The sequence below is a fragment of the Tupaia chinensis genome, unplaced genomic scaffold (genome assembly GCF_000334495.1).
Source record: "Tupaia chinensis unplaced genomic scaffold, TupChi_1.0 Scaffold149892_1, whole genome shotgun sequence".
NCBI classification, from domain to species: domain Eukaryota; kingdom Metazoa; phylum Chordata; class Mammalia; order Scandentia; family Tupaiidae; genus Tupaia; species Tupaia belangeri.
Genome location: NW_006209736.1, coordinates 236,167 through 254,763, shown reverse-complemented (window position 1 = coordinate 254,763; position 18,597 = coordinate 236,167). Strand labels below are relative to the sequence as shown.

Below are 18,597 nucleotides of genomic sequence, written 5' to 3'. Positions count from 1 at the left end.
TCACAAATGTTGAGTTCCATGAGTGTGTCACCCTACTTCACTGTGTCCTTTGTCTTATAATGACACCTAAAACATTTTGCCTTTCCTGATGGCATTTTTCAAAAAGACCCATAGGATTATGTGATTGTGTATATAGATATGAGGAGAAGGTATAGAGGAGAAGGGATAGCAGCACGGTCATCCACCCAGGTGGTGGTTTCTCACTTTCTGTCTCTCTGTCTCTCTGGAAAGCACACATGCCCTAAGCACACATGCTATATATATATATATATATATATATAAAAGAGAGATTATTTGCTATAGTGCATATGCACTTACCAGAGAGAAAGAAAGTGAGCTATCACCCCCCAGGGTCAGGATAGCCATGCCACAATCCCTTCTCCTTCATTCTCCTCTTGAGATTTTGGGCATACATGCCCGACTTGAGTTTTAAGCTGCCAGGTCCAGGACTCTAACTGTTGTTGACACGTGGGAGTCCAGCGACATAACCATTACATTGCCTGTGGTCTCAAGTCTTTTTATGTGTCATCTGCTGGTCCCAAGTCTTTTTATAACACCTTAATGAATGCTCAATTCTAAATGTTAAACCTTGACACTTTTACAAGATAAAGATCCAAAAATTTGAGAGAGAACCATAGGGAAAAGCAGTATTGCACATAGTATCACAGTAATTTGTGATACTCCCTAAAAGCCTGCCTACTTTTTTCAAAGAGGAATTCTGGTCCATTTTCCTCAAGTACCTTATTTCGTGTCACATATGAGCAAGGGGTAGAAAATTAAATTGTCATTCTCCATATTTTTCCAAAGTAGCATAGAATTGTTGTTGAATATACTCTCTGCCAAACCCAAAATATGAATAAACTTGTACATAATTTAAGTTAATACACACTACTCTTGGTCTCTACCTAAGCCTTCAAATAGCATTTATTCAGTTCACTATTGTTTGCTCATAATTAATGTTCCATTTCTCATTACTTGTTTTCTACACAAATTGAGCTCCGTTCATGCCAAGTGTTAACCCTTAATATCAGGAGATATTACATGATAGATGCACTCATTTTCCTAGAAAGGTTGTAAAAGAAATATAAAAAAATTCAGATTTCATACCATTTCCTTATCTCCAGAGTACAGGGACAGTGGAAAAAGAAAACAAGCTAGACAAAATGTTTGTCAGAACAAACCTCAAGCGGTCTGAAGCAATTTACTTTGTCCTAAGGGGCATAGAAACAAGCCACCAAGAAAAGGGTGACCTAAAATCATAAGTAATCATATAAGTAATCATCATACAAATAATAGAGTATACCCAATTTACCTTCTTAATCAAAAAAAACAGATAAAATCACTAAAATTATAATGTAAATTATTATAAGACCCTTACTATTCTTGAGAATATGAGGGTCTTAAAGATAGACATTGAAAAATGATTTGTGGTAAGCACATTAAAGTAAATTGCTCTTGACTTGGTACTCAACGAGGATGTGATATAATGAAATATGTGTGCTTTAATAAAAAAGACTAACATTTATTCAACATAAGAACCATTTAAGGTGTTATAAAATCTTTGAAGTTAGTTATATCAGTCAGCTGAATAAACTAGGCCCTCTATTCCTAGTTCATGGACCGTTTAGAAGAAGTAACATTATTTATCTTATTGGCTTCTATTTTGAAATAAATGCTGCTTTAAATGCTCTTCAGACAAGCACAAGTCCTGACAAAAATGAGAAGCATTTGTTGACCATTCATATCTCTTCCTTTGAAAAATTTTTTAGACCCTTTACCCATTTTTCAGTTGGGTTATTTTCTTGCAATTGAGTTGTGTGATAGTTAATAATTATATATATTTCAATTTGGTAAAAGATTGTTAACATCTTAACCACAAAAAAATGATATTGGTGAGGTGATGAGTATGTTAATTAGCTTGATTGAATCTTTCTAAATGCATACATATGCCAAAACATAACATTATACCCCAAAATGTACATAATTATTATTTTTCTATTAAAATAAGTAAATAAAAATAAGAAGTAAACTAAATATAAGCACAAATAGAAAAAATGAAGAGGATACTTTGAAATTATTCACATCTTGATATCCACAGAGATAACTGTTGTTATTACAATGATTGTTTAACCATGTTAAATATTATTGTTCTCTGGTTTTCATGTACATATAAATATGAATATGTATATACATGGACATATAATATTTATTTGTATGTATTTATAAATTATGTTAAATTATATGTTATATTTTATGTAAGTGTGTATATATGTGCATCAGTTCTCCAAAACATCAATGGTCAGATTGATTGTTTAAGATCATTAAGTTGTATATTATGTAACATTGTAAAATCTGACATTATCTGGTTTTTCAAAATTGCACATTACAAGTCTAAAACAGAATTACTAATTTCAGATTTTACCTGATAACTGATTCCCCTGTAATACTACTGCAGTTAAAAACACTTTTGCACAACAGTTTCAGCAAGGGAGAGAATTTTTTATTTTTGTCTCAATGTTAGTTACCGTCAAATTTATCTAACAAGGTAATTTAGTTTTGTTTTCTTGGAAATATCTCGTATGTCCATTTGGAGATTGGCTGTTGATGGGAAACAAAAATCAAAAGATGCTAGCTAGCATATCAACTGTCTAGTTTGACAGATATTTTCTTGAAAATTAAATCTTTTTTTGGAATGACTTCATCTTCATAGAAATAAAATTAATATAAGGAGTTATCATTTGTGATGTTACCACATTCATAAGATTATTTTCATTTTTGTTGTTGGTTATCTTTGTTCGTCTAACAGTGGAGCTATTAAACTAAAGGGTGAATCAAAAGTTTTCAAAATGCTAATACATTCTAATTGACTAGATTATCAGTTGACTGTATTTTCTAATGATACAAACAAGAAGTTACAGAATATATATAAAGGGAAGCTCAAAGCTATTCCATCCAACTTCATTACCACTTGCTCCTCATCTTTTACAAAGGTAAAGATTTTATAATCAGTTGTTTTGCTGAAACTTAGTTTTCCACTAGAATCAAAATAGACTAAAGTTAATCTGAATGCAATATTTCTTAGAGATTGTAAACAGGCAGAATCTTCACACAGCTGACTATAAATATTTTGCTTGAAAATGATATAATGGCTGGGGAAGAATGTGATATAATGGCTGGTAAAGATGACATGTAAGGGAAAGCCAAAATTGTAACCTGACCACTTCCAAGAATATTTTCCATCCTTTAGAATCCTTTTACCACACCTCAAGCTGTAACTTTCAAGTTCTGTTTTGTTGATGTCTCTAGGCCCAATTTCCCCACATTGTTGTGCTTTAAGCAAGGTAAACCATTGTTGTTTGTAAACAGATGATAACCATTCTGAAGGTATTAGAGTATCTTGTTCAATAACTCTTATGGAAGCCAAGTCAGAGATGATATGCTGAAATCTCAATTTTTTAAACACTGGTTGAAATGTTATACCTTCTTTTGTTTCAAGAAAGGCGGTGTTGCTGCCATGTTCTCTGTGCTTGGAAAACCAGTTGTTTGCATTAACTAAAAGCTGATTCAATGAGCCCTTCCAAGTCGGGTTAAGGCGCAGGAACATCCATTCCTTAAGTCTGGTGTAGACATCCATTTCTTTTTGCATTACTAGTAAATCAGAAGAAGAGATGAGCAGATTCATAAGATCTATACTGAGTTCTTTGTAAAGTGTAACACTTAGTTGTGTCATCAAATTGTGAAGAAGCCATTCAAAGCACTGTGTCTTTACAGTATCTAACCCATAGGTTTCTGCTGCTGCATAATAACTGTATACAGTTTTTGTATTAATCGTTTCCTTCATGGTCTCATCACACTTTTGAATTAAGTTTTCTACCTCAAGCAGGCATGCTGTTGCCAAAACTCCTGGAATTTGAAGAGGCTCCATTAAAACATCTTCGTCCCTGTACAATGAACCTAGTACAAAGTGCAAGGATCCTACATCAATGTTTTGGCCATTAATCTCCAGTTCAATAATATCTTTGTGAGATTCTTCCCAAGAGTCTCTGAACACATTAGCAAAGTAGCCTGACTGACACAAAAATAATTTGTGTAAACACCATACTTTACCCAGAGCACGAATTTTAATATCACTGGTTTCCCCGTTCAAAAATAAAGTTTGGTAAGCATACTTGGATGGGATCATTTTTTCCCCATAACTTGTGCTGAGGATATGCTGTAGATTCTCTCCCTTGTTTACAGACCCATGGCTGCCAGATCTGGAGCCTAAGTATGGCCCGCTGCTCTGCTTGCACTTGCGGCTTCCTGATAAGTTACTGGGGCTGGATTGAGCTTCTAGCTGCAGATCTATTGTGTCTGATTCCCTGTGGTGCAAGATCTGGCTGCTTAAGAGCCCCATAGATAAAGATTCCCAGAGCCCTTAAAGATTGTGGCTGAGGATTCCCTGCCATGGCATTTCTCTGGCTTGCCACCACTGCCTAGGCTCTAGTCTCACTGAGACCCTTTGGCATAGTCACACGCGTCACAAAGGAAACCTCACAATCTTCATTATCTGTCCCTCCTCCTCGCCCTCGGTGCCTTCCCCCCACTCCCCTGCGTGGCCCCACCTCTGACTACAGCCTCTTTAAATTGAACCTGCTATCTTTCTTCAGAGACCCAGCCTGTCTTTTCCTTGAATGTAAGAGAAATGACTGAGTCAAAGATACTTTGATTATAATGTTAAAGACTGAACACTTTCACATTCTCCCTGCTGGTGTATGAGAGAATTCCCTTTTTTCAGCCACCAACAGTACTGAATAGAGTCATTTACTAACAGCTTTTAGCAATTTTAAATGGTGAACATGGTGCTTCATTATTTTATTATTCATCTTTGATTAGTACAGAAGGCAGATACTCATTTCATATAGACTATATATAGATACAAATGTTTTGAAAGTTTTGGCGAGCTACATCTTTATATTATTTGCCTTTCTCTGTATAAGTTTGTATATATATATTCTCCTTATTGACTGCTAAAAGCACCTTTTAAGACTATTTAGTCAATGTTTGTCATACAATTTTAAAGATATCTTTCTTTGGGGGCCAGCAGATGGCATTATGGTTAAGGTGCTAGACCCCCCACATGACCAACTGTAGTTCAGTCTCAGACCTGGTGACTTGAAGATCATACCAGATGCATGTGTGTGCATGCCCAAAATCTCAGGAGAATGGAGAAGAAGGGATTGCGGTATGATCATCCACCCTGAGCATGTGATGTCTCACTTTTCCTCTCACTGTCTCTGACAAATGCACACGTCCTATGGAAAAAACCTTTAAATTTTTTTCTTTTAATGATTTCCATTTACTATTTACGTTTTTGATGGCATTTCTTACTGTAAAGACATTTTAATTCTTAAGGAGCCAAATCAGAGTTTCAAATTATGAGTCTTTTCATATCTGCTTAGAAAGCTTTTCCTTATCTACAATCAGATAAATATTCTTCCATATTTCCTTTCTGAACCTTCATAGTATTACTTAACTCTTTTTAAAAATATAAATGTTAGGGACCAGCAGTTAGCATAATGGCTATGTTGCAGGACTCCCATGTAGTCGACCATGGTTCGAGTCCCGGACTCAGTAATTTAAACTCATGCTGGGAGCCTGTGCGTGCGTGCCCAAGATCTTGAGAGGAGAATGGAAGAGAAGGGATTGTGGTGTGGCCATTCCCCAGGGGGTGATTTTGCAGTTTCTGTCTCTCTGTCTCTCTCTGTCTTTCTGGTGAGCACTCGTGCCCTATAGCTAAAACCTCTCAAAAAAAAAATCTAAATATTAATGTTTTAATACATTTGGAAATTATTATAATTTGAAGTGACAAAGCATTATACAAAATAGTACATGGATTATAAACCAAATTTTTACAAACAGAAAAAAATACACATATATACATGCATAGAGAAAATACTGAAAGTAAAAGAAAAAATATGTCTTGGGATGTTAGCATTATGGGAAGTGTTAGAACAAAGCCCAAACAGAATTGATTGCATGATATTTTCCATCTTCCTTTTCTGTAGTTTGTGTGGGTTTTATTTTCTCTCATTTAGTGCAGGATCTCTTACTAGTTCACATGCAGAATAATTCTACCCACTTCCAAAAGGTTAGAAGTAATAAGTATGAACAGAGATAATATAGTGTCCAAGATTTTTAAAAGTTTTTGTAATAGGGTGTGTGTGTTCACCAGAGAGAGAGAGAGAGAGGAGAGACAAAAAGAAGGAAAGTGAGAAATCACTCCCCAAAGATGAGGGTCACACTGCAATTCCTTCTCCTCCATGTGGGAGTCCAGTACCTTAACCACCATGCTGGCCCCATCCAAAATTATTTTTAGAGAATGACTTTTTGCTTGTTTCATTTCCTATCAGAACCACAAAAATTGTAAGTGTCTGATAGGTGCACATTAAATATTTGTGGAATTAATGAACATAAATTTTGCATAGCTACTGAATGTGATTGGTTGGGTACTGCTAATTTTTAAAAAACAAGACTTTTTTAAATTGACAAGTCATAATTATGTTATGTTCATGGAGTAGTGTGATTTTTAATATATGTATACAATGTGAAATAATTAAATCATGTAGGATACATTGCTTTTCCTAGAGTTGCATGTCAATTGCCTCTGTAAGTTCATTAATATATTATCTATATAGGAATTCTCAGGGGAAAGATACTTTTTTGTCTGCAAAAATTGCTTTACTCACTTTCTTCATTGTTTTTGGCCATCTGTTTCCTGTCCTTCTGATTTTGACTGCAGCTAAGTAGCCTTCCTTAGTTTTAGCTCTGCCTTTCTGATTTATTTTTTTAAAAATCATTTTATTTATTATTATTCTTCAATTTGACCAGAGAGAGACAGAGAGACACAGAGAGGGAGAGGGAGAATGAGAAGGCAAGCCACCAGGTCTGGGACTTGAACCATGGTTGGCCATGTGGGGGTCCAGCAGCACCTTAACCACCACGCTGCCTGCCAGCCCCTCTGATTTTTAATTATAGAGGGACTGTTTTCCTTTCTTTCTTTTTCTTCTTTCTTTCTTTCTTTCTTTCTTTCTTTCTTTCTTTCTTTCTTTCTTTCTTTCTTTCTTTCTTTCTTCTCTTTCTTTCTTTCTTTCTCTCTTTCTCTCTCTCTCTCTCTCTTTCTTTCTTTCTTCTTTCTTTTTGGAGAGGTTTTTGCTATAGGGTGCATGTGCTTGTCAGAAAGACAGAGAGAGACAGAGAGACAGAAAATAAGAAATCCCCAGGGGGGATGGCCACGCCGCAATCCCTTCTCCTCCATTCTCCTCTTGGGATCTTGGGCACGCACGCACGTGCCTGGCGTGACTTTTAAGCCACCAGGTCCGGGACATGAACCGCGGTCGACTACATGGGAGTCCAGCGACATAGCCATTACGCTAACTGCTGGTCCTTGTCTCTGCTCATCTTTAAAGGTTACCATTGCTCTGCTTAGATCTAGCCACTCCCTACATATTTTCATACTTCCAAGAGTTTTATTTCAAAACAGTTTAGAGAGAAACTAAAGGCAAAAGTATGTGGTTGGTCCATTATCTCATTATCTAGACCTTAAAACTATATCACAATTTCATGTTCTTAAAAACAAAATTGAAAGAAAAAGAAAGAAAACTGCCCTATTAATTGAGATTTATAATGCCTTATGATACATTTCTAAGAATGTACAAGTTGGATATGGTGCAGTCACAGGAGAAAATGGAAGACTTAAAAGGAGGAGTATTATTGTACTCATAGGTCTCAGAAAGAGAGTCACTGTATGCCAAGAAGGCTATAGGGAAAGTGCCAGGTTTTAGTCTGGTGGCAGAAGACAGAGGTGAAGGGAATGTCTGGGTCACAGATTTTATTGGGGTTTCTATGATGAAGGTAAAATAATACAGGATAAACAGTTTAGGATTAACTAGGTTATAATAGTCTGGCTTGTTTTGGGCTATAGAGGCATTCTCTAGTTACTTGGTACCTGGCCCTAGAATAATTTAGGGGAGAAAAGATATTGGTTTAATGTACGAGAATAAGATAAGGAGGTGTCTGGCATTATAGTCTTGGAATTTGTTTGTTTATATGTGAAAGACATACTCCTAACCTAGCTCTTTGTTATCCTTGGGAAAGACTTAGCCTTGGGAAGGGAAGTACCCCCAAAGTCCTCACAGCCACTGCAGACATCCCACAATTATGCGTCCAAGGACTAAACATGTTTCCAATATTGTGAACTCTAGCTACCTAAGCCAGTGAGGCACAGTTTCCACTAGTGGACCTGGAATCCTCACATGCTCTCACACTTTCACCCTAGAGTAGGAAAAAAGTGTTGGAGACAGACACTTAGCTTGCCCACCATTCTGAGACACTTCACAGGAGACTCACTTCTGTCTTCTTCCATAAGAAAAACTGAGGGTACTGACAGGACTAGACCACTTGGGATCAATTATAAACAAATGCTTGAAATCACTGTGCATTCTCTCACAATTGTGTTACTCACTTTGCCCATGACACCGCCCTTCACCCATTTATTTAAAAAAAAAAAACTATGTTAGATGATGTGTATGCTCCCTGGGGAGAGTGGGGGTTGGGGTGGTGGTGGGGAATAGACACCTTGCAATCTCTTCTTTTACATTTCTCCTTTCAGGATTTTGGGCACATATGTGCACACACTAGGTGTGTTTTCCAAGCCACTGGGTCTCAGATTCAAACCATGTAGTTGACCATGTGGGATCTAGCCACCTTAATTAGCACATTACCAGCTGTCCTCTTATTCTTTTTTAAATTTGATAACCTAGTGGTCATTTCTCAGTCTTTGATAATGCTTTTGACTCACTTGATTTCTCCCTCTTTGATTTATTTTCATGACTCAGCTTGCAAAATACCAAATACTCTTGGTTTTTCTGTTATTTATTCCTTCTTATTTCCTTGGTCCTGCCTATTCTCTGAAACCTTCTATTAGTAAAATGGTCCAGGGCTCATTACTTGATTCGCTTTTTTTTCCCCTCTAACTATAACAATCATTTCCTTGGTTATCTTATCTAGTCTCAGACTTTAGATACTATCCATATGGCAATGATTCTCAACTGTATTACTCCAGAACAGACCTGTGTCTTGAACTACAGATTCATATATCCAATGCCTTACTTTTCTTCTCCTCTTTAAGGTCAAATTGATATCTCAATTTTAGTATGTTCAAAATTGAACTCTTGGTCTATCCTCCCCCAAATTCCTTGATCTATAGTGTTCTCATATAATTTGATGGCAACTCCATCTTCTTTATTAAAGCCAAAATCATTGGAGTCATTCTTCACTCTTTCTCCCTCACTCATGTGCAAACACCAACTGATCCTATATTCAAAATATATCCAGAAACCTACCATTTTTCATGACCTCTACTAATCTCACCTTGTTTTACACCAACATCATCACTCACTTGGATTGCTGCAAAAAACCTCTAAATGTTTTTCTGATTCTACCCTTGCCCCTTTTCCCCAACCTATTTTCTTTTTCTTTGGAGAGGTTTTTGCTATAGGGCACATGTGCTCGCCAGAAAGACAGAGAGAGACAGAGAGACAGAAAGCGAGAAATCACCCCACAGGGGGGATGGCCACGCCACGATCCCTTCTCCTCCATTCTCCTCTTGGGATCTTGGGCACTCATGCACACGCGCCTGGTGTGAGTTTAAGCCACCGGGTCCGGGACTCAAACTGTGGTAGACTACGTGAGAGTCCAGCGACATAGCCATTACACCAACTGCTCGTCCCTCTCCAGCCTATTTTCAGCAGTAGGTAGGGTAATCAAACATTTCTTTCTTTCTTTATTATTATGTTTTAAAGTTTTTGTCAAAGGGCACATGCCCTTGCCTGAGAGAGATAGTGAGCGGGAAAGTGAGAAATTACCCTTGGGGGAATGCCATGCCACAATCCTTTCTCCTCCATTTTCCTCCTGGGATTTTGGGCACACATATATGCACCCAGGGTGATTTTCAAGCCACTGGGTCTGGGACTTGAACTGTGCAGTTAGTTGGCAATTTGGGATTCAGCCACCTTAACCTCCATACCAATTGTTGGCCCACCACTAAATGTTCTATCACTCTAGGAGCCAGCAGGTGGGCATGATGGTTAAGGTGCTGGCTTCCCACATGATTGACAGTGGCTTGAGTCCTAGACCTTGTGGCTTGAAAATCACACCAGGTGCATGTATGCTTCTGCCCAGAATCCCAAGAGGAGGATAGAAGAGAAGGGGTTGCAGCATTGCCAGCTGCCTGGGCAATGATTTTTCACTTCCTCTCTCTCTCTTCTCAGCAGGCACATGCGCCCTATAGCAAAACAAAAAAATATAAACAACAAAACAAAACAAAAGAAAAACATCTAATCATATCATACCTTAAATAATACATAATTTCTTTATTCAAAATCCTGCAAATCCCTTGTCATTCAGAGTAAAATGCACAATTATTATAACATCTTATGAGATACTAATTAGCTTTCTTTCCCTCTTTGCTCTCTATCTCCACTTCTTTATATTCTATTCTTCATTCCTTCAGTTCCAGAAGTAATGAATGACCTTGCTGTTTCTCCAACTTGCCTATCACATTTCTACTTTAGGTCCTTTCTTTAATTCTTCCCTCTGCCTGGAATACCAGTTCCCCAGATATTCACTTGGTTCATCTGCTCACCTACTTTCAGTCTTTACTTAATTTGTAAATGATCATGATCATCCTGTTTCATATCACATGCTTTTCTTAAGCATTCCTCATTGCTACTAAACTTTTTTTTTCTTCCATAAACACCTATCACCTTAAAACTTAGGATGTTTTACTTTTTTTTTTTTTCATTGTGTGTTTTCCCTTGCTAAAATATAAACCTCACCCAGGACTGAGATCTTCATCTGTTATGTTCAGTGATATAGTACAAATGCTTAGAACAGCACCTGGCACATGCTAAGCATTAAAGAAATACTTGTTAGATAAAGATGTTCAATTTTGTGTGATCGTTCCAGACATTTCCTATGAATTGACATACATATATACAACCTCAGAAAAAATAACAATAGCAATATGGTGTTTTTATGTCTCATCCAAGAATTTGAAGACAACCCAGATGTCAATTCCTAACAACCTATTTTCAAAATTCCCCTCAATCACAGCACTTAGCACTGTAACAATAGTGTAATTACTTGCTTATCTTCTTCACTAGTCTCAGTATGCTTGAAGGTGGGAACCATTTTTTTTTAATCTTAGTATTCCCCAATGACTGAAAGAAGCCATGTAATAAATGCTAAATGAATAAATTAATAAATGACTCTCTGAAAGATGAGCAATTCTAATTCTAATGTCTTGTTGTAAGTAAGCTCAATATATAAAAATATATGAAAACTATTTCAGCTTTACTCAAACGATGTAGCACTTTGCTTTAAAACTGTCAGGCAGTTAATAAAATTATTCACGAGAGGATTTACCTAAATAGCAAGGGCCTTTAGTGTAGAAGAATATAAGGTTGCCATAACAAGGCAAACTCATCCTCTCTTCATACCAGGAGTAGTGGTTTGCAGAGACGTGAATATTGGTGTGTCTGAGGGTAAGGTTATACCCTTTATGGCATCTTTAAAATGTTAGAAATACAGGCCATCCCCATTACAGTATCTCAGTTTCTCTTAATAGCATGTTACAAAGAGGGCTGGTCACTGAAGTTTACTTCTATTGTGTACTAGATATGTTCCACATTTTAATCTTATGTAATCCTGAGAAAAACTCTTGAGGAAAGATACTATTTCTACCTAGTAAATGAGAATGTTGAGTTCAGAGTGCTATCTTGCTTATGATCACACAGAGAGCCAGAACAAAGGCAAAATATAGACTTGATATTAAGTGTCTGTACCTGAGTCAGTTACCAATTCTAGACTAACTATTCAAACAATGCTGTTGAACTGGAAGTGTGACCTAAAGCAGGACAGTCTAAAGAGTCCTGTTCCAGACCATAGATTGGTCAGTAAGGTAGGGGCATAAATACAATGGAGGCAGAGGATTTTCACTGGGACAGGTGGATTGGAAGACAGCTATTGCTGAGAAAAGTCCGGTATGCTGACAGAGTGGGAAAGAAAGCTTGTTATGGTAAATTTGTAACCCAAGAAGTAGATTTGGGAGAGAGGAAAGGTAGAAGCTCCCTCAGAGACACCTGTTAAGGTACTGAAGAAAGTTTGCTGCCAAGTGTTGTTTATGAATTGCAGCTTATAATTTCCCATTATTGGGATCAGAAGTTGATGTAATGGCTATGTCGCTGGACTCCCATGCAGTCGACCATGGTTTGAGTCCCGGACCTGGTGTCTTAAACTCACACTGGGCACGTGTACGTGCGTGTGTGCCCAAGATCCAGAGGAGAATGGAGGAGAAGGGATTGCGACATGGTCATCCCCCCGGGGGGTGATTTTTTACTTTCTGTCTCTCTGTCTTTCTGGTGAGCACACACGCCCTGTAACAAAAACCTCTGGGGGGGGGAAGAATTTCCCATTATTATCCTGGGTTCAGTTTGCAATGTTCTAAAAGATGGTAAGGGATGTGTGGAGGCACAGGCTGTGCTTCCTATAGTCATGAATTTCTTCTTATTTTTTATTGTACTAAAAATATATGACATACAATTCTCCATTTTAATAACTTTAAGTGTGCAATTCAGTGGCATTAAGTGTATCTGCTATGTTGTACAACTTTCACCGATATGTATTTCCAAAACTTTTCCATCACCCCAAACAGAAAATCTATATCCATTAGTTAATAACTTCCTGTTCTCCATTCTCCTCACTGCCTGGTAACCTCTAATCTACTTGATCTTTCTATGAAGTAGGTATTTCATATAAGTGGAACTATGATGCAATACAGTATTTGTCCTTTTATGTCCAACTTACTTAACTTAGCATAATGTTTTCAAGTGTATCATATTGTAGTATATATCAAAATTTTATTCCTTCTCCACTACTGAACAATATTTCATCATATGTATATATATACATATATATAATATATTAATATTATTTATATAAAAATATATAATCACATTTCATTTATCCTCATCTCATGGTGGACACTTGGATTGTTTCTTCTACCTTTTGACTATTGCGAATAATGCTTCAATGAAAATTGGTGTAAAATCACATGTTTTGGGGAGCCATCAGGTGGCATAGTGGTTAAGGCACTGGACTCCCATGTGGCCAACCATGGTTCAAGTCCTAAATGTGGTGGCATGAAATTCCAGGACAGGTGCATACATGTGTGTGTGTGTGTGTGTGTGTGTGTGTGTGTGTGCTGAAAATCATGAAAAGAAAATGGAGAAGGGATTGTGGCATAGCCATCCCCCCTCCTCCAGGGGTTTATTTCTTGCTTTTTGTCTCTGTCTCTCTGGTGAGTGCATGTGTCCTAATGACCAAAATCTCTCTTAAAAAACGTATGTGTTTCAGATTTTACCTCTCTCCTTCTTTTATTAAATGTTTATTTTTTACATTTAATCACTGTACATCTTTACAGCATAGAAAATGAATTTTCATAGCATGAACACATCGTATATTAGTCCAATCAAAGATATCACCATACACATTATCATCATCAGATTCTATTTCTAATTCTTTTGGGCATATACCTATGAGTAGAATTGTTGAGCCAAGTGATAATGCTATGTTTAGGTATTTTGAGGAACCACAAACAGTTTTCCACAGAGGCTGTACCATTGTACATTCCCATTAGTAATTTAGAAGAGCTCCAATTTCTCCACATTCTTACCAATGCTTGTTAGTTAAAAAAATTTAATTATAGATGTAAATGTGAAATGGTATTAATGGTATTTTACTGTAGTTTCTATTTGCATTTATTTAAAGACTAATGATGTTGAGCATCTTTTAATGGACTTATTGGCCATTTGTATATCTTTGGAGAAATGTCTATTCTAGTTCTTTGTCCATTTCTCAAATTAATTGGGTTTTCCTATTTTTTGGTGGGACACTTTTGCTATAGGGCTCATGTGCTCACCAGAGAGACAGAGAAACACAGAAAGTGAGAAATCCCCACCTGTGGTGGGGGGTGGGATGGCCACGACACAATCCCTTCTCCATTCTCCTCTTGGGATCTTGGGCATGCATGCACATGTGCCAGGCGTGAGATTTAAGTCATCGGGTCTAGGACTTGAACTGCAGTTTATGAAGTGGGAGTCCAGCGACATAACCATTATGCCATCTGCTGGTCCTCAGTTTTCTTCTTTATATATTCTAGATAGCAAATCTCCATCAGAATATGTGATCTGCAAATACTTTCTACCTATCTGTGGATTCTTCTTTCACTTTCCTTTTCCCCAAAGTTTGTTTATTTCTTGAGAGAGAGAAAGAGACTCCCAATAGGGTGCACATGCTGTGTTACACCTCCACTTTCAGCTGACCTGGATCACAAGCATGTGCATATATGCTTGGCATGTTCAGGAAAGTCATGGGACACAAACCAAGGACCTGCTGCACCACCATCTGGTCCCCCTTTCGCTCTCTTAATGCACAAAAAATTTTCCATTGTGATGAAGTTCTGTTTATCTATTTTTTCTTTTGTTGCTCATACTTTTGATGTAATATCTGAGAATTTATTGCCAAATCCAAAGTGATGAAGATTTATCCCTATTTTCTTTAAAAAGTTTTATGCTATTAGCTCTTAAATTTAGGTAATTGATCTATTTCAAGTTAATTTTTGTATATAGTTTGAGATAGGAGCTCTAATTCATCCTTTTGCATGTGGAAATCTAGTTGTCCTAGTTTCATTTGTTGAAGAGACTGTTCTTTTTCCCATTAAATGAACTGTGCATCTTTGAAAAAAAAATCAATTCACCATTCATTCATGGGTTTATTTCTGTATAGGCATTACTCTATTGTGTTTCCATTTTTTTTTTTTGAGAGAGAGATTTTTGTCATAGGGTGCGTATGCTGGCTGGAGAAAGAGAAAGAGAGAGAGACAGTAAGAGGGAGAGTAAGAAATCACTCCCTCCCCCAGGGGAGATGGACATACCAAGACCCTTTCTTCTCCATTCTCCACCCAGGATCTTGAGCATGCATGCATGCATGCCCGGCTTGATTTTTAAGCCACCAGGTCTAGGTCTTGAACCATGTTGCATCCAGCTACCTTAACCTCCACTTCACCTGCTGGCCTGATCATTAACATTTTAAACAGAAAAGTATTTTTAAATTAAGGTATGCACATTTTTATTTATTTAATGCTATTGCACATTTAATAAGCTTCAGTAAAAACATTATTTTTGTTTGCACTGGGAAAAAATTCACGTGACTTGCCTTATTGTGATATTTGCTTTACTGGGGTATTAACTTTATTTCGTTATTCACTTTTTTTTGCAGTATTCTCTTTATTCGTGGCAGTCTAGAATTGAAGTTGCAATATCGCCAAGGTGTATCTCTATGGTCAAATTAAAAACATGTATCCATCTATCTCTTCCACCTTCTTTCATCCTTCTGGCACCATCAACAGGGTCTTCTTGCTGTGGTTTCCAACCCTGCAACCAACCAGATATGCCCAGCACATTGAGATAGACGTGGGATGCAAACTGGAGCCTTTTTTGGTCTCCAGCATCACACAGCTGCTTCCTTACTGCCTATGCCATTGTGCCTGGGTCTGTACTTCAAATTTTATTTAATTGGTCTATAGTTTTTTGTTATAATTATAAAATTTTTATTGTATTCTTCATTATAATTTTAATTGACACAAAATTGTTGCACATATTTGTGTAGCGCAGCATGGTTTTTCAATAATGTATTGAAATATAATATGGAGTCTCGAGCTCTAGCTGGCCCCCGAGCATATGCACTCTGGGATCTTCAGTGCTCGCAGCTGCCATCAACGTCGCTGGAGTTCCTCAAGACTCATCTGCACCACCCACATACTGTCCCGTAAGCCGCCATCATGACAAAGCTCACTAAGGCTGGCAAAAATCAAGGTGACCCCCCCAAAAATGGCTCCTCCTCCAAAGGAAATAGAAGAAGACAGTGAAGATGAAGAAATGTCAGAGGATGAAGAAGATGATAGCAGTGGAGAAGAGGTTATCATCACTCAGAATAAAGGTAAGAAGGCTGCTACGACTCCAGAAAAGAAGGTGGTAGTTTCTCCAACAAAAAAGGTTGCAGTTGCCACACCTGCCAAGAAAGCAGCAGTCACCCCAGGCAAAAAGGCAGCTGCCATACCATCCAAGAAGATCGTTACACCAGCCAAAGCAGTCACAGCACCTGGCAAGAAGGGAGCCACATCGGGCGAAGCATTGGTAGCAACTCCTGGTAAGAAAGGAGCTGCCACCACAGCCAAGGGGGCAAAGAATGGCAAGAATGCCAGGAAGGAAGACAGCAATGAGGAGGACGAAGATGACAGTGAGGAAGAGGATGAGGATGAAGTTCAAGATGAGGATCAATTTGAGCCAGTGATGATGAAAGCAGCAGCTGCCGACCTGGCCTCAGAGGAGGAAGAAGAGGATGATGAGGATGAGGAAGATGAGTCTGAAGAAGAAGCTATGGAAACCACACCAGCCAAAGGAAAGAAAACTGCAAAAGCTGCACCTATGAAAGCCAAGACCATGGCTGAAGCTGAAGCTGAAGAGGATGATGAGGATGATGATGAGGAGGAGGAGGAGGAAGATGAGGACGACGATGATGATGAAGATGATGATAAGGAGGAAGATGAAGAGGAAGAAGAGCCAGTCAGAGAAGTTCCTGGAATATGAAAGAAGGAAATGACCAAACAGAAAGCAGCTCCTGAGGCCAAGAAAGAGAAGGTGGGAGCCACAGAACCAACTATATTCTTACATCTGTTTGTTGGAAACCTGAACAATAACAAATCTATTCCCGAATTAAAAACTGGTATTAGTGATTTATTTATTTATTTATTTTTTGCTAAAAATGATCTTGCTGTTGTGGATGTCAGAATCAGTACATCTAGGGAGTCTGGCTATGTTGACTTTGAATCTGCTGAAGACCTAGAAAAAGCTTTGGAACTCACCGGGTTAAAAGACTTTGGCAATGAAATTAAACTAGAGAAACCAAAAGGAAATGACAATAAGAAAGACTGAGATGCAAGAACACTTTTGGCTAAAAATCTCCCCTACAAAGTCACTCAAGATGAATTGAAAGAAGTATTTTGAAGGTGACAGGGAGATCAGAATAATCAGCAAAGATGGGAAAAGTAAAGGGATTGTCTATACTGAATCTAAGACAGAAGCTGATGCAGAGAAATCCTTTGAAGAAAATCAAGGAACAGAGATTGATGGGTTGTCTGTTTCTCTATACTACACTGGAGAGAAAGGTCAAAATCAAGACTATAGAGGTGGAAAGAATAGCACTTGGAGTGGTGAATCAAAAACTCTGGTTTTGAGCAACCTCTTCTACAAGGCAACCGAAGAAACGCTTCAGGAAGTATTTGAGAAGGTGACCTTTATCAAAGTGCCTCAGAGCCAAAATGGCAAATCTAAAGGGTATGCGTTTATAGAATTTGCTTCATTTGAAGATGCTAAAGAAGCTTTAAATTCCTGTAATAAAAGGGAAATTGAAGGCAGAGCAATCAGGTTGGAGCTGAAAGGACCCAGTGGATCACCTAATGCAAGAAGTCAGCCCTCCAAAACTCTGTTTGTCAAAGGTCTGTCTGAGGATACTACAGAAGAGACATTAAAGGAATCTTTTGACGGCTCTGTTCGTGCAAGGATAGTCACTGACCGGGAAACAGGATCCTCCAGAGGGTTTGGTTTTGTAGACTTCAACAATGAGGAAGATGCCAAAGCTGCCAAGGAGGCTATGGAAGATGGTGAAATTGATGGAAACAAAGTTACCTTGGACTGGGTCAAGTCTAAGGGTGAAGGTGGTTTTGGGGGTTGAGGTGGAGGCAGAGGAGACAGAGGAGTAGGAGGAGACCACAGGCCACAAGGAAAGAAGACGAAGTTTGAATAGTCTCTCTGTCCCTCTGTCTTCCCTTTTCCATAGAAAGAAATGACTGTAAGGTTTTTACTCTGTTACATGATACGGACAGAGCCTTCTGAGGACATTCCAAGACAGTGTGCAGTCCTATGGTCTACTTGGAAAGCTGTGGAAATAACATTTCAAGGGAGATACTCTTGTTGGTTTTGACTGGATATTCATATAAACTTTTTAAAGAGATGAGCTATAGAGCTTACCCTTATCTGTAAGTTTTGAATTTGTATTGTTTCATCCCATGTACAAAATTAGTTTTTTCCTACAAGTAGTGTTTCTTTCTTTCTTTTTCTTCCCCCCCCCCCCCCCCGTTGGGCAATTGTAAAGGAAAGCAGAATGTTTTATCTTAACTTTACGACAATTAAAAAAAGTCCTAAACTCTGAAAAAAAAATACATGAATATAATATGTAATGATCAAATAATGGGAATAAACATATTCACTATCTCTAACATTTATCATTACTTCATGTTGTGAACATTCAAAATACTTTATTATATCTACTTTGAAATATACATTGATACCAACTATATATTGTCACCGACTATAGTTACCCTATTGGGCTATAGCATTCTGGAACTCATTCCACTTATCTATTTGCAACTTCCGTTAT

At 37.8% G+C, this 18,597-nt stretch overlaps 1 protein-coding gene and 1 pseudogene across 1 annotated transcript; one reads left to right on the top strand and one right to left on the bottom strand.

The window, feature by feature from the left end:
• Positions 1-2,786: 2,786 nt before the first annotated feature.
• Positions 2,787-4,456, bottom strand: LOC102494670 (germ cell-less protein-like 2). Its single transcript, XM_006171582.2, has one exon. The coding sequence runs from the start codon at positions 4,394-4,396 to the stop codon at positions 2,876-2,878; it is 1,521 nt and encodes a 506-aa protein (XP_006171644.1). The 5' UTR covers positions 4,397-4,456; the 3' UTR covers positions 2,787-2,875.
• Positions 4,457-15,940: 11,484 nt separating this feature from the next.
• On the top strand, positions 15,941-17,964 carry LOC102492743 (nucleolin pseudogene; annotated as a pseudogene).
• Positions 17,965-18,597: the final 633 nt, after the last annotated feature.